This window comes from Stegostoma tigrinum, chromosome 10, assembly GCF_030684315.1.
Source record: "Stegostoma tigrinum isolate sSteTig4 chromosome 10, sSteTig4.hap1, whole genome shotgun sequence".
Lineage (NCBI taxonomy): Eukaryota > Metazoa > Chordata > Chondrichthyes > Orectolobiformes > Stegostomatidae > Stegostoma > Stegostoma tigrinum.
In genome coordinates, this window is record NC_081363.1 from 78,484,507 (window position 1) to 78,508,284 (window position 23,778).

The 23,778-nt window shown below is 43.5% G+C and overlaps 1 protein-coding gene across 5 annotated transcripts in view; it reads right to left on the minus strand.

Annotated features, from left to right (window-relative positions):
• exd2 (exonuclease 3'-5' domain containing 2) overlaps nt 1-22,735 on the minus strand; it is a 50,395-nt gene extending 27,660 nt beyond the window's left edge. Inside the window, exons 1-4 of one of the 5 annotated variants that reach the window (XM_048538201.2) lie at nt 22,657-22,735; nt 11,670-12,165; nt 9,063-9,319; nt 1,176-1,305 (exon numbers count right to left, since the gene is read on the minus strand). In XM_048538201.2, the coding sequence (XP_048394158.1) occupies nt 1,176-1,305; nt 9,063-9,319; nt 11,670-12,011 (729 nt within the window). In that variant the 5' untranslated portion in view covers nt 12,012-12,165; nt 22,657-22,735. The other 4 variants (XM_048538203.2, XM_048538204.2, XM_048538200.2 and 1 more) reach the window with 4 other exon arrangements.
• Between the last annotated feature and the right edge of the window lie 1,043 nt (nt 22,736-23,778).

The window sequence follows — 23,778 nt, forward strand, 5'->3', positions numbered from 1 at the left end:
CTACCCATTACATTTTAACTGCCTTGTACTTTAATAATGGAAAATTGTGCCATTTTGATGCAGCCCATGCCATCGGCACAGGTCAGCCCCAACCTCTCTTCATTCAGCCATGGGTTTAGCAGTAATACTCTGTCTCTGATTCAAAAGGTTCTAGTGGTTCTAGTCTCACAGTAAGAACTTGAGCACAAAATTTAGGTTCTCACAGTGATACAACATTTGAAGGGGTAATGCACTATCAGAAGAGCAGTTCTTTTAGATGTGGTACTAAACCAAAGTCCCACCTGTAATCTCAAACTGATGTAAAGAAGGTCAGTTAAATCAGTTGGCTGGATTGTGGGTTTGTGATGCAGAAGGATGCCAACAGTGTGGGTTCAATTCCTACATTGGCTGAGGTTAACCTGAAGGACTCTCCTTCTCAGCCTCTTCCGTTCCTTGAGGATATTTTACAGCCAAAGGAGGAAATAGTAGGGCAGATGATAAGAATATTTTAAAGAAGTCCCTTAAATGAGAAGAGAGATGTAGAATGGGTCAACCAGGAAGGGAATTCCAAAGATGAGTGCTTAGACAGCTCAAGACACAGCTTTATTCTTCTTTGATTGAATTCAGTAAAATATGAGTGAAGTATGGCAAGTCTGAGCCATCAAAGGTGGAGCACAGAAAGTCAGATGTGTGTAGAATGTGAAGATGCACAAAAGGCCAGGGTTAAAGGAATACAGAATTCTGAGGCAGGCAGCAATGGAAGACAATAGAAAGATACAGGTCTAAGGCTTTGGAGGAGTTAAAACACAAAGATGAGGATTTTAAAATCTATGCATTCAGGAAATCAAGGCAATGCAGACAGTGAACACAGGGACGATGCATGAGAAAGTATGAGTTAGGAAACACACACAGAGTTATACAGGAGCTGAAGTTTACACAGTAAAAAAGGAGACTAACCATACATTAGTCTAAAGAAAGAAAATGCAAGAATGGGCTTTCAGTAATAGACAGGTCAATGACAGACAGTGACAGATGACGGTACAAAGATGGAAGTTGTGACTGAGAATCATCACAGACCTTTCCAAATCTCTCATGAAATGGAACGCGAAGGAAATGACTTACATCTCAAACAAAAATATACGAAAATGTTTGCAACATTCCAAATAAAATTATAAACACTCCCTTAACAAGAGTACCTGCTCGTTGGAGAGCTCTTCTGCCTCCCAATTACTACATCGCAGATGTATGGACTTGTCAAGGGTATAATTTAAGATGTCTTGAGCTAAGGACTTCAGGCTTAGGGAGCACGCAAAGCTATTCTTCCTGCTATAACAAAGAAAAGGGGACCAGAGTTAATACCAGAAAGTCATTTCTCAAAATGTTTTAAATGTAACATCAACTAGAGAGGCAGCAAGGAAAGTCTAAACAGCAGATTATACTGTAGCAGTAGGCATCCTTTTAAAGTACCTAGTTCATAATGAAATCTGAAGTGGTAATACATTTGAACATGAGTAGCTGGAACCTAGATAAAGGTAAGCCAAATAACTCAACCATCTTGTTCAAAATTGAAACACATCATCCCCTTTTGATTACATGAAACTGTAGCAGTTTAAGTACTAGTCCATAGCATAGAACTCCAACAAAACCAACACTTTTTCCTTTCACTCATAATCAAGAGAATTTCAATGGACTCTAAACTTGCCCTAATTCACTCTTATTTTACTGGATTCAATCAAAGTAAATCTATTCACTCCAACTTAAGAATCAACTTCCCAAACAGAAGTGCGTACTTCATCGAAAACTCAATGTGGGTATCTGTAGGGCATCTGACATTTGAAGAGTTATTTCTCTGACAGGTATTTTCAATGGTAAAGAGGGCACACTGTTTGACATATAACTATTTCTATTTTACAGCAAAATCAAATTGCTCTTTGATTGCACAACAAAGTGCAAATATTTTCTGACCAATTTTTTCATCAGTAATTGAAAATATTTTAAGGGGAGACAGTGGCCTAGTGGTATTATCGCTGGATTGTTAATCCAGAGACAAAGGTAATATGCTGGGGGTCCAGGTTCAAATCCTGCCACTACCTTTTTTACTGTCACTATTTATACTGAATCAGTAAGGTTATTGATGCTACTTTACTCTTTGCCTTCTTGAACTGCTGCTCACATTCCAGCACGTACCACATCCTGTTCAGATATCACAGCAGGTGCTGCTAGGGTCGCCATACCAAGATGAGGCTGTACATGGCACCACCAGGCTGGGGACGGAGGGTGGAGCTGATGAAGCAGAGTTGGCAGTGTTTAGAACATAGAACAGCGAAGAGAACTGACACAGTGAACAAGTCAATAAACTTGTTCAGGGAAGGAACCATGTCTTGTCTCCTAACAAGGTGAACATTTCCTTGCATGGAACAGATAGAAAGAGAGGGTAGGAAGAGGAAAGCCCCTTCAGCCACAGGGGAATTGAGACAAAGTGGGAAGTTTGGATGGAAGATAAATTGGTGAACAAGAGGTGAGAGGGAAAGATACAGGTTTTGAGCAGGCAGTTTAAGTGTAAGGGCTGGCAGAAACAGTGTGGTGAAAGGATTTGGGAATGTAATAGGAGAGAGATGGTGGAGGAAAGACATGAAATGGAGGACAACAATGTAAAGGCTGAGGCCATATTTTCCTCACTACCATCAGTTTGATGCATCAAGAAATAGTTGGTGTCTGCGTTGCCTATAATTCACCATAGTGGCTGCCCCTTATATCGCTGTCCCCAAGCCCTCAATTTCCTCGAGTCTCTACTTTAGTGACACAAAGGGAGAAAACAGAGATTAAGAAAACATTTTGGATGCTGGAGATCTGAAACAAAAACACAAAATTGCTGGAGAAACTCAGCAGGTCTGGCAGGAATCTGTGAAGAGAAAACAGAGTTAACGTCCAGGGACACAGTTTTCTCTCTACAAATGAGGTCAGACCTGCTGAGCTTCTCCAGCAATTTTTGTTTTTGATTAAAGGATCTCTTTCTGGTCATATCATTAAGCTTGGAAAAAACTGAATACATGTCATCACTGTCAAGCTGACAGCATAGCATGCTTCAATAGCCCAATAACATTTGTGCACTTTTCTGTGTTTGCATAAATTGGGAAATGGACAATTAAAAAGAAGCATACCCCATAAGATTTACAAACTGATCACTTGCAGCTAAGTTTACAAACGTTCTTTACAAACATAAAAATTATTGGAGTAATATCACTTATATCAGACTCCAACAGTACCAATAATCCATATAGTTATTGGGATATTAAAATGCTTTCCTTAATTTAAAGTCTGTGAAGTGACAATTAATCATTATAGGTCAATGTGTGTTCAGTTTTCTAAGGCCTTTTGTAATCTGTTATAAAGCCACATGGAAAAAAGGATTTCAACATCTAGAATGTTTAAAAGCCAATTTAGAGCATGATCAGTGAAACTGAGTGGTACAGTAACTTAAATTCAATCCAACTCAGATCAAACCCAGATCACATGTTCCTACAACAACATTTGTTTTGATTTTGCCAGCTGACAAAATGCTGAAAATGTTTACAGACTAAAGACACTGGCTAGCTAACAGTGTAAATTAACAGGGATCATGCAGATGTCACATGAAGCTGTATTCTATAAAGAAGGACCTTAAGTAGGAAAGGCAGGCTAGGAGCTTTGGTACACACTGCTTTCTTCGTGGAACTATTTAGACTGGATCATTAAGATTACTGACGCTACATTACTATTTATCTTCTTAAACTGGTGTCCATAATTCCTATAAGTAACAAGTCTTGCTCAGCCAACACCTGTACTCCTCGACTTACATTAGCCCCTGGTCTGGCAACAGCACAATTTTAAAATCCTCACTGTATCGTCAAATTCCTGCACAGTTTTGTCTCTCTTAATCAAGGTAACCTTCAGCCCTAAAACCCCCTAAGACATTAGTGCTCCTACAATTCTGGCATTTTGCACACATTCTGATGCTCATCATTCCACCACCGGCAGCTGTACTTTCAGGTGCAGTGACCCAAAGTTCTGCAATTTCCTCACCAATTCTGAACTCTCCTTCCTCTTTTCTGGCATACCTTGAAACCTACCTCTTGAACCAAGCTTTTGGTCATCTATCTATCATGTGGCCCATGTCAAATTTTGCTAGGTAGTACATCTGTAAAGAACTTGGGTATACTTTACCAATTCAAGCCAGTACATAAATGTAAGTTATAGTTGTGCAAGGTTACAGTTTAATACTCCTCTTCTGAACAGTGAAGCAATCCATATCCAAGCATCAAACACTGGTTGAGTGCCAGCACAACGCACCTTCAGAGGTCAGAACGTTAGTGCAACACATCCTGGAGCACTGGCACAGTGTGCCATGGGAAAGGAGGAGTGCAGCATTAGCACTGCATGTCATCAGGAAGATATGTTAGCATTGTGTGTTAAAGGAATGTTCAGGGCTTAAGGAAGGTATTGTTTGGGGTGTAAACTTTTAATATCATACTTTGTTCAGGATAAGGAGCGTCAGCACCATTTGTTACCAAAGATGTCAGCAGTGATAGAAAACCTAATATCAGAGATGTGAGAGGGGTTAACATAACCTATTGTGTGGACAGGGAGAGAGCTTGGTCTAAGTGAACTTCAGGCAACAAGTTGGTGTGTTTTTGCACTCAATTTGAAGTATGGTTCCTTTCAAACTGCAATATTTGTCCAAGTTTTGTGTAATTATATAATGTAGCACCAAAGCCTTTTGGGCTGCATCTGTTTACAGCTTGTGGGGGTTGGGTCAGAAAGAGAGAGATAAATGAAATGAAACAGGAACCAACCGCTCCTTCTTGGGCATAGTGAATTTCTACTGACTGACCAAATTCCTTCAGATTCCACATCAATTAAAACAAGTGGGGAAACAAATTATAGATGATAACTTGATGGGCTTTGTGGCACAGTCATAGTTTCCCTACCTCTAAGCCAGGAGGCCCAGGATCAAGTCCCACCTGCTCTAGAAGTGTGTAGTAGCATCTCGGAACAGGCTGATCAGAAAACATCAATGATGATTAGAAGCATCAGACAGAATTCAATTAAATTAAATTATCTTAATTAATTTAAATTAAGAAAAGAATTTAGAATTAATTTAAATTAAGATGACCAGACAGAATTAACTTTTAATACAGTAGATGTAGAGCCAGTAGGTCTAATGACTCAAGACAATGTCAGTAATTTTCCACATCTTTTCCATGTTAGTTTGTTTGCTACACTTTGTCAATCAGTTTTTTTTATCACTATATTGGTCTATCATTGCTCTGCTAAAACTTGGGACATTTTCGGCTTTCTGACCAATTCAATCTCCTTCAGAACAACAGAACCACCTGACACACAAAGGGAAAAATGGTAAAACGAACATCCAATGTTAATGCTCAAAGAGTTAGGTTGAGTGATTGAGCTGAACAATAATCCCTCACTTGGGTGTCAACTGTGGTTCAATATTGATATGCTGAACTGAGTCAGAAGGCTTTGTATTCAAGATTCAATCCAGAAATTTGAGCACATTATTCATTGAGCACATTTCAGTGCAGTACTAAGGGAGATGCCGTGAATTACTTAAAAAAGGTACCACTGAAGTTTTTCTTCGTCCTCTCAGGTGGCCATAAAACATCTCATGGCACTTATTTTGAGGAACAGGGAATTTCTCCACTGCATCATGACCAATATTTATCCTTTAAAAGCACTGAAATGGATGATCCATTCATTTAATTCAGTGTCTTTTGAGATACAGTCCTATGCACAATTGCATACAGTAGCAATTACACTTTAAAGTACTTTTTAACAGCAAAACACATTGGAAACCGAAAACTTGAGAAAGGCACTTTGCAAACATAAGTCTTTGCTTTCTTTAATATTTATTCTTTACCTAGCAGGGATCAGCAGCAAACTGACTAAAATCGCCACTGAAAATTCAACCGGTTTGCTAATATCCTTCAAGGAAAAGAAATTAGTCCTCAGGCCTACCTGATCTGGCTACACAATAGTCCTACACAACATGGTTGAATCTCAATGGCCTTAGAGGAACTAGTTATGGCAATAAGAACCGTCTTGCTAGGGTTACCCACATCCTAACACAAATAAAAATGACAATAATATGAGTTGTCACATTCTTTCATTTTATAGCTTCCCATAAATACTACAAATGAAATCAGGAGTTCACTATCTGGAGAATCACTGTCACAGCTCTGTATTCCAAAACATCATATTCAACATTCCTGAAAATCTTCCCTCAACCATGACAATAATTGGAATTGTTGATGCAAAACAATGATTTGCACTTATATTGCCCCTTTCTTGGCTTCAGGATGTCTCAAAGCTCTCTGCAGTAAATAAACTGTGTCTACTCTTGCACACAGTCAACTTGCATACAGCAAGGACCCACGAACAGCACTATCATAATGAACAGATAACTTCAGTGATGTTGGTTGAGATAGGACAGGACACTGAAGACAACCCTCCTTTTCTTCAAAGTAATGTCATGGGAATACTTGCATCCACCCAAGGGGACAGACTGGGCCTCAGCTTAACTTCTCAAATAAAGGGCACTCCCTTAGTCCTGGAATATTAGACACGATTTTTTGCTCCAGATTCTATAACGGACTCATGACCTTCTGAGTCAGAGGTGGAAATGCTACCATTGTGCCTAAGTTAAAATAGTAATTAATAATGTGAATAGCTAAGTCAGGTGAACATTCACTGGAGACCTCTGTAAAACAAGCTTTTCAGTATAATAATATAACTTTACTATGATAGAATTATGATAAATCAAATAGTTTACATTTCACTGCATAATTCAGATTTCATCTTAACAATAAAACGCTGCTGAAGAGACAGTGTTTTCCAATTGGCAAAGGGAATGCTGCTGCTCATTAATATTACAAACTTTTACTCACATACATCACACATTAAATAATTAATTCAACTACCCGATATTCGTAACAAGCTGCAAGCTCTGATCACAAATATTTCATGTAACTATTTTGGTGCATCTGCTTGGTTTGTCAATTAAAGAATTTACTGGAATAGCTCTGTCTTGATTTTCATTTGAGAACAGTTACTGTGTACAAACTAGGAACTGCGCTATAACTGCACAAAATTCTTTCCACTGCTTTGGTCGCTACCACTATCCCAACACACTAGAGGAAATTCAGTCACACAAAGAGATTAAAATAATGAGGAGCAGGAATTAGATAGTCTGTCCGTACTTAAAATTGATAAGACACCAGGAGCGATGAGATGTATCCGAGGATATTGTTGGAAGTGAGACTGGAAATTACTGAGGCACTGGCAGCAATCTTTCAATCTCCTCAGACTCAAGAATCATGTCAGAGGCCTGGAGATTTTCAAATGTAACACCCTTGTTTAAAACAAAAATTCATAAGGATAAGCCCACCAATTACAGTCCAGTCAGTTTAATTTCAGTGGTGGCGAAATTTCTTGAAACAATTACTTGGAATAGAAGTAATAGTCACATTGGAAAAGGTGAGTTAATTAGGAAGGGTTAGTACAGATTTTTAAAGGAAAAGTGTATATAATTGACTTGGAGGTTTTTGAAGTGGTAACAGAGGAAGTTGGTGAAATTAACACTGTTTGATGTGGTATACATCGACTTCTAGAAGCTGTTTGATAGAGTATCAAACAGCAGGCCTGCAAGAAGACTTGTAGCTCATGGAATCAACAGAATAGTAGCAACATGGATACAAAACTGGCTGAAGGATAAGAAACAAAAGAGGAAAACTTGCACTGGAGGTCCCTAGGGATCAATCTTGGACCCTTGCATTTCTGATATATATTAATGATCTTGATCTTGGTGTGCAGGGAACAATTTCCAAGTTGTGGATGATGCTAAATTTAGAGGCATTATAAATTGTGAGGACGACAAGGTAAAACTCCAAAAGGACATTGATAAGCTAGTAGAGTGGATAAGTTCATGACAGATGAAGTTCAATACAGAGATGAGGTGATAGATTTTGGTAGAAAGAACATAAAAATAGAGTATGAAATAAATGGCTCCGCCATAAAGGATGTGCAGGAGACAGATCGAGAATAAAAATGCATGTAGTCATGAATAATGGCTTGAACTAAAAGAAACAGGTAGTAAAGTGTACAGTATCTTCAGTTTTCTTAATAGGGCCAGAGACTACTGCAGCAAGGAAGTGAAGTTGAACCTGTACAAGACCTGTCACATCTCAGCTGGAATACTGCATACAGCTCTAAGTGCCATGCTAGAGAAAGGACGTGAAAGTAGTCTATGGCAATGGCTCCAGGGATGAGAAACTTCAGCTATTAAATTAGACTGGAGAAATTGAGGCTTTCCATTTGAGAAGTGACAGTTAAGAGGAGATTTAGTAGTTAGGGATAAATTGTGCCCTCTCATAAAAGTATCAGAAACAAGAAGAAACAACTATAAAGTTACTTGTAAAAACCAAACGTGACATGAGAAAAACACAGTGAATGTTTCATGTCTGAAGCATACTGCCTAAAGTCCGGTGGAGGCAGGTTGAATTGAAGCATTCAAGAGGGCATTAAATTATTATTTAATTAGAAACAATATGGAGGGGCATGGAAAAATGCAGGATAATGTCAACATATCATAAGTCAGTTAGTTCGCTTTGAAGGAGCAGTGCTCCAAAGGCTTGTGATTTCAAATAAACCTGTTAGAGTATAAACTGGTATTGTGCGACTTCTGGTTTTGTCCATCCCAGTCCAACACCGGCATCTTGACATCAATGATATAATGGTTGCCCTTTTTGTCACCTCCACCTACCTGGCTTAGTTTGTAACCTTTACCTAACAAAAATTTGTCAATTCCAGTTCTGAAAATTTCCATTGCCTCAAAGGCTTTTCTTTCAATTTTAACGTGAAGGAGGGCTACCTGACATCACCTCATTTTAAATCCTGATTATATGGTATGGGTCCTCATTCTAGAATCTCCCACCAAACCCCTTGATGACACTGTTCCTTGGCCTTCCATAAGCAACCAAATATAAGCCGGATCTTTGTAATCTGTCCTCATAATTCAACCCATCACGAACCTCTGGCGCATGGCTAAGTATCTCACATCCAAGCAGCCCCTGACCGTAATGCAGTAATCTCGGAATAACTTGCAGCCATCCTCGAAAGCATCAACACCAACTTTTAGAACACTACCATTCCCCAGGAGGTCGAGTAAGGTCTTCGGCATCAAGCGACCATCCCTAATCATCTGGGGCATGCGGACAAGAAGACAGAAGCCACTGTAAGAGGCGAGTTGAAGGAGAGACACTGGGTTTGGTTTCCCCTTTATAGAAATCTGAAAAATAATTTCAAGATAGCAAGAGAAGTAAATGTAATTATTGCCAGGGTTAAACTAAAAAGTTAAAAATTTCAGATAAGGAAATAAAACTAAAAAGAAAATCAGCTAAATAAAGTCTACTCTCAATTTTTTTCGAGTGCATGACACCTTAACATTCATCCTAGTAACCTGGATTGCACATGCTTTCAATATAACAAAATTTTCCAAGGTACTTTACAGAAGCATTGTCAAACAACATGACATCAAGTCTCAAGACCACAAAGCTTATTCAGTCAGAGAGGTGGGTCTGACTGAATGCCTAAAAGAAGGCGAGAGGCATAGAAAGGTTTGGGGAAAGAATGTTAATTCTTAAGGATGACAAAGGCGAAGGCACAGTCACCTAAAGTGAAGTACAGGGATATGAGGATGTACAAGAGGCCAGAACTGGGAGAAGCACAGGCTTCAGGACTGGGGAAGATAACAGAAATAGGTGCGGGTGAGGCCAAAGGAATTTGGACAATGGGATAAGAAATTTTAAATTTGAGTTTTTGATAGGTGAGGAGTTAAGAAAGTTTAACACAAGGTCAAAGGATGAACTGGACCAATGTAAACTAGGACACAGGCAGCAGAACTTTGGGTGAACAAAGGATGATAGGTCAACCAAGAGAACATCAGGCAAGTGGAGATAACAAAGAGATCCAGGGGTTTCTCAAAATAAGAAGCTATGAGCACAATTGTCTTTGATTTAAATACCCTGCAGGCTACGTTTTCTAACTGGGCATTTCAACTTTGTTAACGTCAGTGCAGTGCTCTGGTTTTAGAGGCAGTGCCTAACGTACCATGCTCACTACTCAGCCTATCCTCCCCAAAGCACCTTACATTCAGTAAATGCCGTTCTTGGGGTGCTGTGGTTGTTGCAGGCTGACGGATGGACAGCCAGACACTAGGATGGCTGACTTTTCCCTGTCCCTGGTAAGAAAATATTTCACTTCATCCGAGTGTCTTCCAAAATTGGGTTGGTTACTTGAAAACATGGGGAGAAAGCCTAGGATTTAGCATATGGTTTTGTTGAGGTAAGAGGAAGCTAGGGAAACAAAAGAGAATGTAAAAGAGATTAAATGGAGTAAGGTGGGGAAAAGTTTGTTAGGAGTATAAATCTGCTAAACTATTTGTTTTTATACAATTCCTTGGAGGTCATTTCAGGGTCAAATTCGAAGACACAGTTGGAAGCAATTTACTGCCCTTCAGGAGCAAGCCAAAGAGAGAGATGGAGTAAGTGGCAAGAAAACTGACTTTATGGCAGGACTGAAACCAATGTCTTAATCTTTCCAATAGCTAGTTGGAGATTATCATTAATCAGTGGAGAAACAAGGCAACTTGCAAGCAAGTGCAACTCGAAGCATTAGGGGCAAGTCCTCAGCAACACTAGACCACAGGCCTTGGAAAGGCCCATTTTCTAAAGACAGTGTGCTCTGCAAAATCGAGTTACCAGCAGTTTAAAATTTACCTGTTTACTGTCCATTTCTGGTAATTTTTTTACAACATTGTGTAGGCATTCAATCAGACTGATCAATGGGTTGCACTCTCACCGCTCAAGCTGGAAAGGTTTTGGGGCTTTGAAGCTCACTCGAGGATTCAGTACAAGAAGGCAGGGCTGAAGAGGCATCCTCTGAATCAGCACTGAACTGAAGCCTTGTGTGTTCTCAGATAGACATGAGAGCTCTCTCGGCACTATTAGGGAATTCTTGCTAATGTCCTAGCCAATATTTATGACTTAACCAGCATCACTAAAGAAAACAAATTTGTAGCAGGTCGTGAGCTAATTGATTACGGTTTTCCTATATTCTAACTAGAACTATATTTCGAAAGAAAATATACTTTCTCCACTATGAAGCATTGCAAAAATGCAGGAACTGCATTATCAGCTGAGATACAGTCAGCAACACAGAGTGCTGAGGGAGAGTTATTTTTTACCTAAAACAATATTTTTTAGATGTGTTATGACAGTTCTGAAGCAAGTGGGACTTAAACCCTGGCTTCCTGATCCAGAAGTAGAAGATACTACCACTGCACCACAAGAGCCCCTGACAGAATGTATTACTGAGTGACAATGTGAGCAAACTGGATTGACATCAGTAATTACAGGCAGTAAAAGAAAGTGTTGAGCAAGGGGTGACCGTGTGCGGAGCTGGATTAAAATCAATAGATACATGGTCAGTAACACAGCTTGCTGGGGAAGAGGTGACTGAGTGAGTCATGGAAATGGTAATTCTTAACTTTTACCACCTAATTTCAACTAGTTCATTTTCTGTCACATATGGAAAACACGGAGCAACAGAAATTCACAGACATTATCAACACCACTTACCCATTCACAGTCAATTCCTATGAGTGGGTAATTATCTAGGTCTGTCTTCAACAAAGGCCAGGCTTGCTCCCATTCATCCTCTGACTCCACTATGAAAGCATCTGCAGTCAGCAGTTTTTCCACCAGCAAACTGGGATTGACAAAATCGTCTGTGTTATCTATTTGGCAAGATTCCCCTCTATCACCCTGTGTGATTTTCTCTCTTTCCACACCTTCTTGATTCTGGCTGGCCAGAGCCTTCTTCCATTTGGGACTTTTAAAGGCCTTCCACAAGTACAGGCAGCCTACAGCAGTACCCAGTAATGTGGCTGCTGTCACTGCTAAGGCCTGTGGCCGGGCCATGGTTCACCAATCTTCCTAAGGATCTTGGTCCAAACATTACTCGTCAGGCAGAAGAGGCAGAATGACGCTTCCTATAGAACAATGTCCCAAGTCAAAGCTCTAAGCATTCCAAAGCTGATTGATTTACAATTTTCCAAAGAACATCACCATCTGTCTGTAAAATAAAAAAATAACTTTAGTTTCCCTTTTGGAGCACTATAGAATCAGAGGGTCAGTTAGCATTAGCTGGCCTGCAATGCAAAGTGACTCCAACAGTGCAAATTCAATTCCCCACCCTGGCTGAGGTTACTATGAAAGTCCCAGCTTCTCTCAATCTTGCCCTTCTTCTGAGGCGTGATGATCCTCAGGTTAAACCACCATGGGCCTCCTGCACTGCCACAATGATGCCACCCGAAGGTTGCAGGAAAAGCAACTCATATTCCGCCTGGGAACCCTGCAGCCTAATGGTATCAATGTGGACTTCACCAGTTTCAAAATCTCCCCTTCCCCTACTGCATCCCTAAACCAGCCCAGTTCGTCCCCTCCCCCCACTGCACCACACAACCAGCCCAGCTCTTCCCCCCCACCCACTGCATCCCAAAACCAGTCCAACCTGTCTCTGCCTCCCTAACCTGTTCTTCCTCTCACCCATCCCTTCCTCCCACCCCAAGCCGCACCCCCATCTACCTACTAACCTCATCCCACCTCCTTGACCTGTCCGTCTTCCCTGGACTGACCTATCCCCTCCCTACCTCCCCATCTATACTCTCTCCACCTATCTTCTTTACTCCACATCTTCGGTCCGCCTCCCCCTCTCTCCCTATTTATTCCAGTTCCCTCTCCCCATCCCCCTCTCTGATGAAGGGTCTAGGCCCGAAACGTCAGCTTTTGTGCTCCTGAGATGCTGCTTGGCCTGCTGTGTTCATCCAGCCTCACATTTTATTATCTTGGAATTCTCCAGCATCTGCAGTTCCCATTATCTCTTAAACCACCACCATTTGTTTGTCTCGGATGAGAGAGCAGCCTATGGCCCACTATCATTATTCCAACACCTACTGTCAAGCTAAGTATCGAAGTGATTCCCTGTTGTATGTACTCAAAAAAGCCCTTACAATCTGTTTTTAAAATCCAGGCAAGTGTACTCTGATATTCTGTACTTTTTCCCTTCTTATAACATTGGTAGCCCTTTGCTATTTGCTTAAATAATTCCAGTTTTTGGACTTGTCACTGCTCTCTGCAATATTTTTAGTCACTTTTAATCTAATACTATCCTTAGGTTCCTTGGCAAGTCATGATGGATCTTGCTGAGTTTTTGTCCTCGAATACAATATGCTATTGGTAAATTTTCTTTAAATACTTCCTACCATTATTTACCCAATGAAACTCTCCCCTCACATTTACATTCCATTGTCATCTATTCTTAATGTATGATCACTATTTCCCAACTGATTTTTGATATGAAATTACTAATTAACTCTTCTTCATTGCATGTTACTGGATCTAAAATAGCTACATGCCATTTGTTCTACAATGTATTGTTCTACGAAAAGGTTATGATAGTATCTTACAAACTCTTCAAGACTTTTGCTGATTTGATCGATCTAATCGATATAAAGATTTAAATCCCTCAGTTATAACATTGCCTCTGTTACAAGCTCCAATTATTTCCTGCATAATACACTACCCAACATTGTAACTACTTTGATGGGGCCTATAAACTACTTGCATCAAAACTTTCTGAACCATCTTATTCCTAATCTCCATCCACACTGATTCTACTTGCTGACCCATTGAGCCAAGATTCTCACTCAATATTGTCCTTATGTCATCCCTGTAAAGGATACTCCTCCTCCTTTGGCTTTCAAAAAATATTGGGTACACCGAAATATCTATTTCCAAAACCTGATCACCTTGCAACAATGTCTTTGTAATGGCAATTAGATTTAAACCATGTACCTCCATTTATACTTGTGGTTCATCCATATGCATTATTCATGCAATTAATAACCCTTTCATTTTAAACCAACAGGTATAACGAATGGTAATGTTCAATTATTGGTAAACACTACACCTTCAGTCCCAGAGATAGTAGGAACTGCAAATGCCCGAAACGTCAGCCTTCCCGCTCCTTTGGTGCTGCTTGCCCTGCAGTGTACATCCAGCTCAACACCTTGTTATCTCACCTTCTGTCCCACTCTGTTTGCCTTTATCTAAATCCCTGTACTGTTATCTTATTTTTCTCTTTGGATTTCTAAACTGCACTTCCCACGACTCCTCTGGATTAATGTCCTGTCTACAGCTCTAGCCACAAAAGTTTGACAGGTCACTGATTCTGGCCTGCTTTAAGTGGACCATCCAAATGGATCAACTCTCACTTAACCTAGTACTACTGCCAGTGCCCAATGAATCAAAACCTCTTCCCTTCATACCAGTCTATGAACTGCACAATTACTTTCATAATCTGCTCAGTCCTAAACTAATGGGACATAGCACCAATGACAATCCAAAGGTCATGACATTTGAAGTTCTGCATTTAATTTGAACCCTAACTCTTCAACTTTAATAGATCACCATTCTTAGTTGCCCTTATCATTTGTTCCTATATGAGCCACACAACTGGATGCTCCCCTCAATACCTAGTCATAAAGTTGTACAGCCCGGGAACACAGCCTTTGGTCTAACTCATCCATGCCGACCAGATATCCTAAATTAATCCAGTCCCGTTTGACAGCAATTGGCCCATATCCCTCTAAACCCTTCTTATTCATGTACTCATCCAGATGCCTTTTAAATGTTGTAATTGTACCATTTCCTCTGCCATCTCAAACCACTACCCTCTGCTTGAAAAAGTTGCCTGTTCTGTCCCATTTAAATCTTTCCCCTTTCACCTTAAATCTATGCCTTCTGGTTTTGGACTCCCCTATTCCACGGGAAAGACCTTGACTATTCACCTTATCCATGGCCCTCATGATTTTATCAACTTTTAAAAGGTTACCCTTCAGCTTCCAACTCTCAAAGGAAAATAGTCCCAGCCTATTCAGCCTCTCCCCCTACCATCTGTGCCATTGTCATGCAGCAAGTATAGGCATACCGACAGGACAGAGGAGAAGTAATTCGTCCCCTCAATGCACCGCCATTTAAATAAGATCACAGCTGGTCTGATTGTTAGTCTCATACCCCTGACATTCCTACGCCACTTCCCAAAACAAGAATCTATCCATGTCTGCCTTAAAAATATTCAAGGACTCTGCTTCCATTGCATTTTAAGGTAGAGAGTTTCAAAGACACATGATACTCTGAGAAACTCATTGTCACCTGTATTAAATGAGTAGCCAGATTTCTTTTTGTACAGTAATCTCAGATTCTAGATTCTCCAACAAGAGGTAAACACCCTCACACCATTCATCCTGTCGAAATCTACCAGGACCTCATGCTTTCGTCATGTTGCCTCCTACTCTTCAAAATGCCAGCATATACAAATCTTCATATGACAATTCACCCATTCTAGATATCAACCGTGTAAGCGCTCTCTGAACTGTTTTAAAGGTATTTACTTCCTTACAAGGGATGACCAGTACTGTACACAGTTGACCAGATGTGATCTCACCAATGCAGGTTGAGGGAACAGCTCACCACCACCTGTTCAAGGACAATAAATACAAGCCTGTTTGGCAACACCCATGTCTTATGAGTGAATTTTTAAAAAATACAAACTAGCCGTAAATGTATACATCAGCAAAGTTGGCTTGACCTTACTCATGAGTCAAGGGTTGTGCCCTTTTACAGAGCGAGAAACACAATATACAACATCAGCTTTGGTGACATTTTTAATCGTGCACCAAGCCTGTAATAGATTCTTCAGAAATTCCAGTTGAGATTGCAGAGAAGTGTTTGTTCTGACTGCATTGCCCTCTTTTACTACCACACTATTACGTAGAATTATGACAACATAGGGGTTGGCAGTGTAGTGGTAAAGTCACTGGACTGGCAACCCAAACTCATAGACTAATGTTCTGAGGACACAGGTTCCAATCACCCCATGGCAGATTGTTACTGAATTCAAATTTCACAATCTGGAATTAAAAAGCCAGTCTAATGATGTAAAAACCCATTTGGTTTTCTATTTGCTCTTTATGGAATTGCTGCTGGTCTGACCTACTTCACACCAACAGCAATGTGGTTGTCCCTCAACTGGGGAAGGGAAATAAATGCTAGCCCAGCCAGCAATGCCCACACTACGAACAAATAAAAAATAACTTCTTTTCATTCCCTCACTTGAATGGCAATCTGCATGGTGGGCCATAAACAGTACGCTAAACTACCCTGCAGTCCCTTTTCTATCAATATTATAATCAGATAGGCCAGGATCTTACTGAATGGCAGAGCAAACTTGAAGGGCCGAATCGACTACTCTTGTAAAAACTGAAAGAGCTGAGGATGTTGGAAATCAGAAACTAAAACAAAAATTGCTGGAAAAGCTCAGCAAGTCTGGCAGCATCTGTGGAGAGAAATCAGAATTAACGTTTCAGGTCCAGTGACCCTTCCTCAGAACCCCTACTCTTGTTCCTTGTTTGTAATTCTCATCCACCCTGCAGTCATTGTGCCCATATAATATTTCTTGTCGACTCATGTTCATATTATCATTTTTCTTTCTCTTTTTTGTCAGTTTCTTTGTCATCCGTTGCTGAATTCCAAAGGTTCCACCTGTACTGGTTTACTACATACTCTGGCATCCGTATAAGCTACTTCCTTTGATCGAACGCAATCTTTTCTTCTTTTGTTAGCTACAGCTGATTCACCTCTGTTGGGTATTTATGCTTTAGAAGAATCTGTTGTTCCCAGTGTGGTGTATATGGATTTTAGTATGTCATTTGATAAGGTTCCACGTGGTAGGCTCATTCAGAAAGTAAGGAGGCATGGGATTCAGGGAAATTTGGCTACCTGGATACAAAACTGGCTGTCGAATAGACGGCAGAGGGTGGTAGTAGATGAAAAGTATTCAGCCTGGAGCTCAGTGACCAGTGGTGTTCTGCAGGGATCTGTTCTGGGACCTCTCGCTTTGTGATCCTTATAAATGACTTGGATGAGGAAGTGGAAGGTGGGTTATTAAGTCTGCTGATGGCAAGAAGGTTGGTGGAATTGAGGACAGCGTGGAGGGCTGTTGTAGGTTGCAATGGGACATTAATAGGATGTAGAGCTGGGCAAAGAAGTGGCTGATGGAATTCAACCCAGAAAAATATGAAGCGATTCATTTGAAAGGACAAATTTGAATGCAGAATACAGGGTTAATGGCAGGATTGTTGGCAGTGTGAAGGAACAGAGGGATCTTGGGGTCCATGTCAAAGCTGCGACCCAAGTTGATCAGATGGTAAAGAAGGCATATGGTGCGTTGGCTTTCATTGGCAGGGGAATTGAGTTCAAGAGCCGTGAGGTCATGCTGCAGCTCTATAAAGCTCTGGTTAGGCCACACTTGGAATACTGTGTTCAGTTCTGGTCACCTCATTATAGGAAAAATGTGGAAGCTTTAGAGAGGGCGCACAGGAGATTTACCAGGATGTTCCCTGGACTTGAGGGTAGGTCTTATGAGGAAAGGTTGAGGGAGCCAGAGCTTTTCTCTTTGGAGCAAAGATGGATGAGAGGTGACTTGATAGAGGTGTACAGGACGATGAGAGGCATAGATAGAGTGGATAGTCAGAGACATTTTCCCAGGGCAGGAATGACTATTACGAGGGGGCATAATTTTAAGGTGATTGAAGGAAGGTATAGGGGAGATTAGATTAGATTCCCTACAGTATGGAAACAGGCCCTTCAGCCCAACAAGTCCACACCGCCCCTTGAAGCATCCCACCCAGACCCATCCCCCTATAACCCACACACGCCTGAACACTATGGGCAATTTAGCATGGCCAATCCACCTAACCGGCACATATTTAGACTGTGGGAGGAAACCGGAGCACCGGGAGGAAACCCATGCAGACACGGGGAGAATGTGCAAACTCCACACAGACAGTCGCCCGAGGCGGGAATCAAACCCGGGTCCCTGGCGCTGTGAGGCTGCAGTGCTAACCACTGAGCCACTGTGCCGCCCTACATGTCAGAAGTAGGTTCTTAGCACAGAGTGGTGGGCATGTGGAATGTGCTACCAGCAGTGGTAGTAGAGTTGGATACTTTAGAGAATTTTAAGCGACTCTTGGATAGACACATGGAGGATTGTAAAATGTGGGGTACGCAGGGTAGATTGATCTTAGTAGAATAAAAGGTCGGCACAACATCATGGGCCGAAGGGCCTGTACTGTGCTGTGCTACGTTCTAGACCACTTAATACTTCATGAAATACTAGCCATTGGGTCTCTACCATCAAATCTTTTACCATATTTTCCAAACCACCACAGCCAACTTTCCCCTCAATCATTCAGTTTTCTGCAATAGGGTTGGATCTTGTTCAGATTTAAGACCTGAGTCTCAGAATAAACTATATGACATTCAAACAAAGTGAAATCCTACCATAACATGCTATTTCTCAAATGCTCCTTAATTAGCTTTTTCCCGTTACATAATGCAAACTTTAAAATAGCCCAATTATTAACTGATTCTTCACTGAACTGCTCCAGAAACCTATCTTGAACAAATTCAGCCACCACAGCATTAACGCCAATTAGGTTTTTCGCGGGTACGTGCAATTCAAACCTGCCCATTATTACTGCATCACCACCATCACATGCATCTCTAATTTCTGGATTTATACTGTGCCGACAATTACATGACAGTTTGGTGGCTCAGAAACAAGTACCACTAAATGTTTGCTATCCCTTGCTCTACACAAAAAGTACTTGATCCTTCAACTGACGATTTGCTCTCCTACTGATCTCTAGCCCTTTCTCTCCACTGCTCCCCATCCCTCCATTTATCCTATTCTCCAAAACTCTGACATTTCATGTCCCTCTCCACTCTTATACTTCATCCGTCCATCCTACCCTTCCTCATTCCCTATAAATACCACATTCCTCCTCCCTCATCCCCTCTATTCCCCAACATTCCCTCTAATCTGTCCATTTCACTTGGATCCCCTTTATTTCCCATTACCCCACATCCACTCCAATCTCTTCACTACTCCTAATCCCCACATCCCCTCTAATCACCCCATTTCTCTGAACCCTCACATCCCCCTCAACCCCACGTCCTCTCTAATCTCCCCATTCCCCTGACCCCCACAATCTCTGTATTCCCCCACATTCCCTCTGATCGCTCCATTCTGACCTAACACCCATATTCCATCTAATTTCTCCATTTCACCCAACTCACTTTATTCCCTACTTCCTCCGAAGCCCATATCATCTCTATTCCCCTACACACCCTCTAATCTCTCCATTTCACTCTAAACCCTTTTATTGACCATTTCCCCCATCCCCACATTTGCTCGAATCACTCCAATTCCCCAACCCGTATTATTCCACATTTTCCCCAACCCCTACATTCCCTCTGATCTCCCCATTTACCCCCATCCCCCCTCATTTCACCCCTAGCTCCCACATTCCCTCTGATGTCCCCATTTCCCCCCTAGCCCCCACATTCCCTCTCATTTCCCCCCAGACCCACATTCCCACTGATCTCCCCATTTCACCCCTAAACCCCACGTTCCCTCTGATTCCCCATTTCCCCCCAACCCCCACATTCCCTCTCATTTCCCCCCTAACCCCCACATTCCCTGATCTCCCGATTTCCCCCCAAACCCCAACATTCCCTGTGATTTCCACCCTAACCCCGACATTCCCTCTTATCTCCCCATTTCCGCCCAAACCCCCACATTCCCTCTCATTTCCCCCCTAGCCCCCACATTCCCTCTGATCTCCCCATTTCCCCCCTAACCCCCACATTCCCTCTGATCTCCCCATTTCCCCCCTAACTCCCACATTCCCTCTAATCTCCCCATTTCCCCCCTAACCCCCACATTCCCTCTGTTCTCCCCATTTCCCCCCTAGCCCCCACATTCCCTCTGATCTCCCCATTTCCCCCCAGCCCACACATTCCCTCATTTCCCCCCGAACTCCCACCTTCCCTCTGATCTCCCCATTTCCCCCCTAACTCACACATTCCCTCTGATCTCCCCATTTCCTCCCTAACTCCCACATTCGCTCTGATCTCCCCATTTCCACCCTAGCCCCCACATTCCCTCTGATCTCCCCATTTCCTCCCTAACTCCCACATTCGCTCTGATCTCCCCATTTCCACCCTAGCCCCCACATTCCCTCTGTTCTCCCCATTTCCCCCCTAGCCCCCACATTCCCTCTGATCTCCCCATTTCCCCCCAGCCCACACATTCCCTCATTTCCCCCCGAACTCCCACCTTCCCTCTGATCTCCCCATTTCCCCCCTAACTCACACATTCCCTCTGATCTCCCCATTTCCTCCCTAACTCCCACATTCGCTCTGATCTCCCCATTTCCACCCTAGCCCCCACATTCCCTCTGATCTCCCCATTTCCTCCCTAACTCCCACATTCGCTCTGATCTCCCCATTTCCACCCTAGCCCCCACATTCCCTCTGATCTCCCCATTTCCCCCCAACTCCCACATTCCCTCTGATCTCCCCATTTCCCCCCTAGCTCCCACATCCCCTCTGATCTACCTTTTCCCCCCTAACTCCCACATTCCCTCTGATCGCTCCATTCCCCCACTAACCCCCACATTCCCTCTGATCTCCCCATTTCACCCCTGGCCCCCACATTCCCTCTGATCTCCCCATTTCCCCCCTAGCTCGCACATTCCCTCTGATCTCCCTTTCCCCCCCCTAACTCCCACATTCCCTCTGATCGCTCCATTCCCCCACATACCCTCTGATCTCCCCATTTCACCCCTGGCCCCCACATTCCCTCTGATCTCCCCATTTCCCCCGAAACACCCACATTCCCTCTCATTTCCCCCCTAACTCCCACAATCCCTCTCATTTCCCCCCTAACTCCCACAATCCCTCTGATCTCCCCATTTCCCCCCGAGCCCCCACATTCCCTCTGATCACCCCATTTCCCCCCAAAACCCCACATTCCCTCTCATTTCCCCACAGCCCCGACATTTCCTCTGATCTCCCCATTTTCCCCCTCGCCCCCACATTCCCACTCATTTCCCCTGTAACCCCACATTCCCTCCGATCTCCCCATTTCGCCCTTAGCACCACATTCCCTCTGATCTCCCCATTCCCCACATTCCCTCTGATCTCCCCATTTCCCCCCTAGCTCCCACATTCCATCTGATCTCCCTATTTCCCCCCTAGCCCCCACATTCCCTCTGATCTCCCCATTTCCCCTAAACCCCAAATTCCCTCTGATCTCCCCATCTCCCCCCCTAACCCCCATATTCCCTCTGATCTCCCCATTTCACCTCTAGCCCCCACATTCCCTCTGATCTGCCCATTTCCCCCCTAACCCCCACATTCCCTCTGATCTCCCCATTTCCCCCCTAACCCCCACATTCCCTCTGATCTCCCCATTTCCTCCCTAACCCCCACATTCCCTCTGAACTCCCCATTTCCCCACTAACTCCCACATTTCCTCTGATCTCCCCTTTTCCCCCCTAGCCCCCACATTCCCTCTGATCTCCCCATTTCCCCCCTAACCCCCACATTCCCTCTGATCTCCCCATTTCCCCACTAACTCCCACATTCCCTCTGATCTCCCCATTTCCCCCCAGCCTCCACATTCCCTCTGATCTCCCCATTTCCCCCCGAGCCCCCACATTCCCTCTGATCTCCCCATTTCCCCCCCAACCCCCACATTCCCTCTGATCTCCCCATTTCCTCCCTAACCCCCACATTCCCTCTGATCTCCCCATTTCCCCAACCCCCACATTTTCTCTGATCTCCCCATTTCCCCCCTAACCCCCACATTCCCTTTGATCTCCCCATTTTCCCCCTAACCCCCACATTCCCTCTGATCTCCCCATTTCCTCCCTAACCCCCACATTCCCTCTGATCTCCCCATTTCCCCCCTAACCCCCACATTTCCTCTGATCTCCCCATTTCCCCAACCCCCACATTCCCTCTGATCTCCCCATTTCCCCCCTAACCCCCACATTCCCTCTCATTTCCCCCCTAACTCCCACATTCCCTCTGATCTCCCCATTTCCCCCCAGCCCACACATTCCCTCATTTCCCCCCGAACTCCCACCTTCCCTCTGATCTCCCCATTTCCCCCCTAACCCCCACATTCCCTCTGATCTCCCCATTTCCCCCCTAACTCACACATTCCCTCTGATCTCCCCATTTCCTCCCTAACCCCCACATTCCCTCTGATCTCCCCATTTCCCCCCTAACCCCCACATTTCCTCTGATCTCCCCATTTCCCCCCCTACCCCCACATTCCCTCTGATCTCCCCATTTCCCCCCTAACCCCCACATTCCCTCTCATTTCCCCCCTAACCCCCACATTCCCTCTGATCTCCCCATTTCCCCCCTAACCCCCACATTTCCTCTGATCTCCCCATTTCCCCCCCTACCCCCACATTCCCTCTGATCTCCCCATTTCCCCCCTAACCCCCACATTCCCTCTCATTTCCCCCCTAACCCCCACATTTCCTCTGATCTCCCCATTTCCCCCCCAACCCCCACATTCCCTCTGATCTCCCCATTTCCCCCCCAGCCCCACGCTCCACCCCGTCTGTTCTCCCTCCTCTACCTGAGCCTCTCGTGCTGCTGTTGTTGAACAAAGACGCCGTGCTGGCGGCAGGATCGGCGTCCGGCTGACGGACTCTCTCAGTCCTCCCAGATCTGCTCATGGACCTCCCAGTGCTGCACATGCGCAAAGCTCCCAATCAGCCGACGCGGGCTGTTCGGCCCTGAGTGTATTGTTTTCTGTCCACTTTGTCCCGTTCGCCTCCGGTTGTGTCCGTCGTTAATTCTTTGTAGTTTTGTTTTCCACTGCTTTAAAATTTCAGGAGCCAATCATTCCTGAATTAGACACGGGGGCACGATCCCGGAGAGGGTGATCCCAGGGAGAACAATCCCAAGGACAGCATGATTTCAGAGGGTGATTCCAGGGACAACAATATCCCAGAGAAGGGTCCCAGAAAGAACACAATCCCAGAGAGTACGATCCCAGAGAGTGATCCTGGAGAGAACATGATCCCTGAGAATAATCCCAGGGAGAACAAGATCCTGGAGAGAACATGATCCCAGTGAGTGATCCCAGGGAGAACAAGATTCTGGAGAGAACATGATCCCAGAGAGTGATCCCAGGGAGAACAAGACCCAAGGGAATGATGCTGGAAAAACTCAATCCTGAAGAGCACATGATCTCAGACGGGGATCCTGGAGAGAACATGATCCCAAAGGGGCGATCCCAGCGAAAACAAGATCTCAGGTGGTGATCCGGGCCGGACATGATCTCAGACAGTGATTTGAGAGAACGAGTTGTTGCATTTTAGCAAGGGAAACCAGGACAAGACTTATACACTTAGTGGTAGGAACCAGGGGAGTGTCGCTGAAGAAAGAGACCTTCGGATGAGGTTGATTGTTCCTTGAGCATGGAGTGGCAGGCAGCCAACGTAGTTAAGAAGGCATTTGGTAAGAACATTGAGTTTGGGAAGTGGGACATTATGTTGCAGCTGTACAGGTCGTTGGTTCGGCCACTTCTAGAAACTGCAAACAATTCTGGCTGCAATTCTATAGAAAAGATAGTATTACATTTGAAAGGTTGCAGAAAAGAATTACAAGGATGTTACTGGGATGGGAGGGTTTGAGGTATAAGGAGATGCTGAATAGGCAGGGTCTTTCCCTATACTGTCAGGTGCTGAAAGTG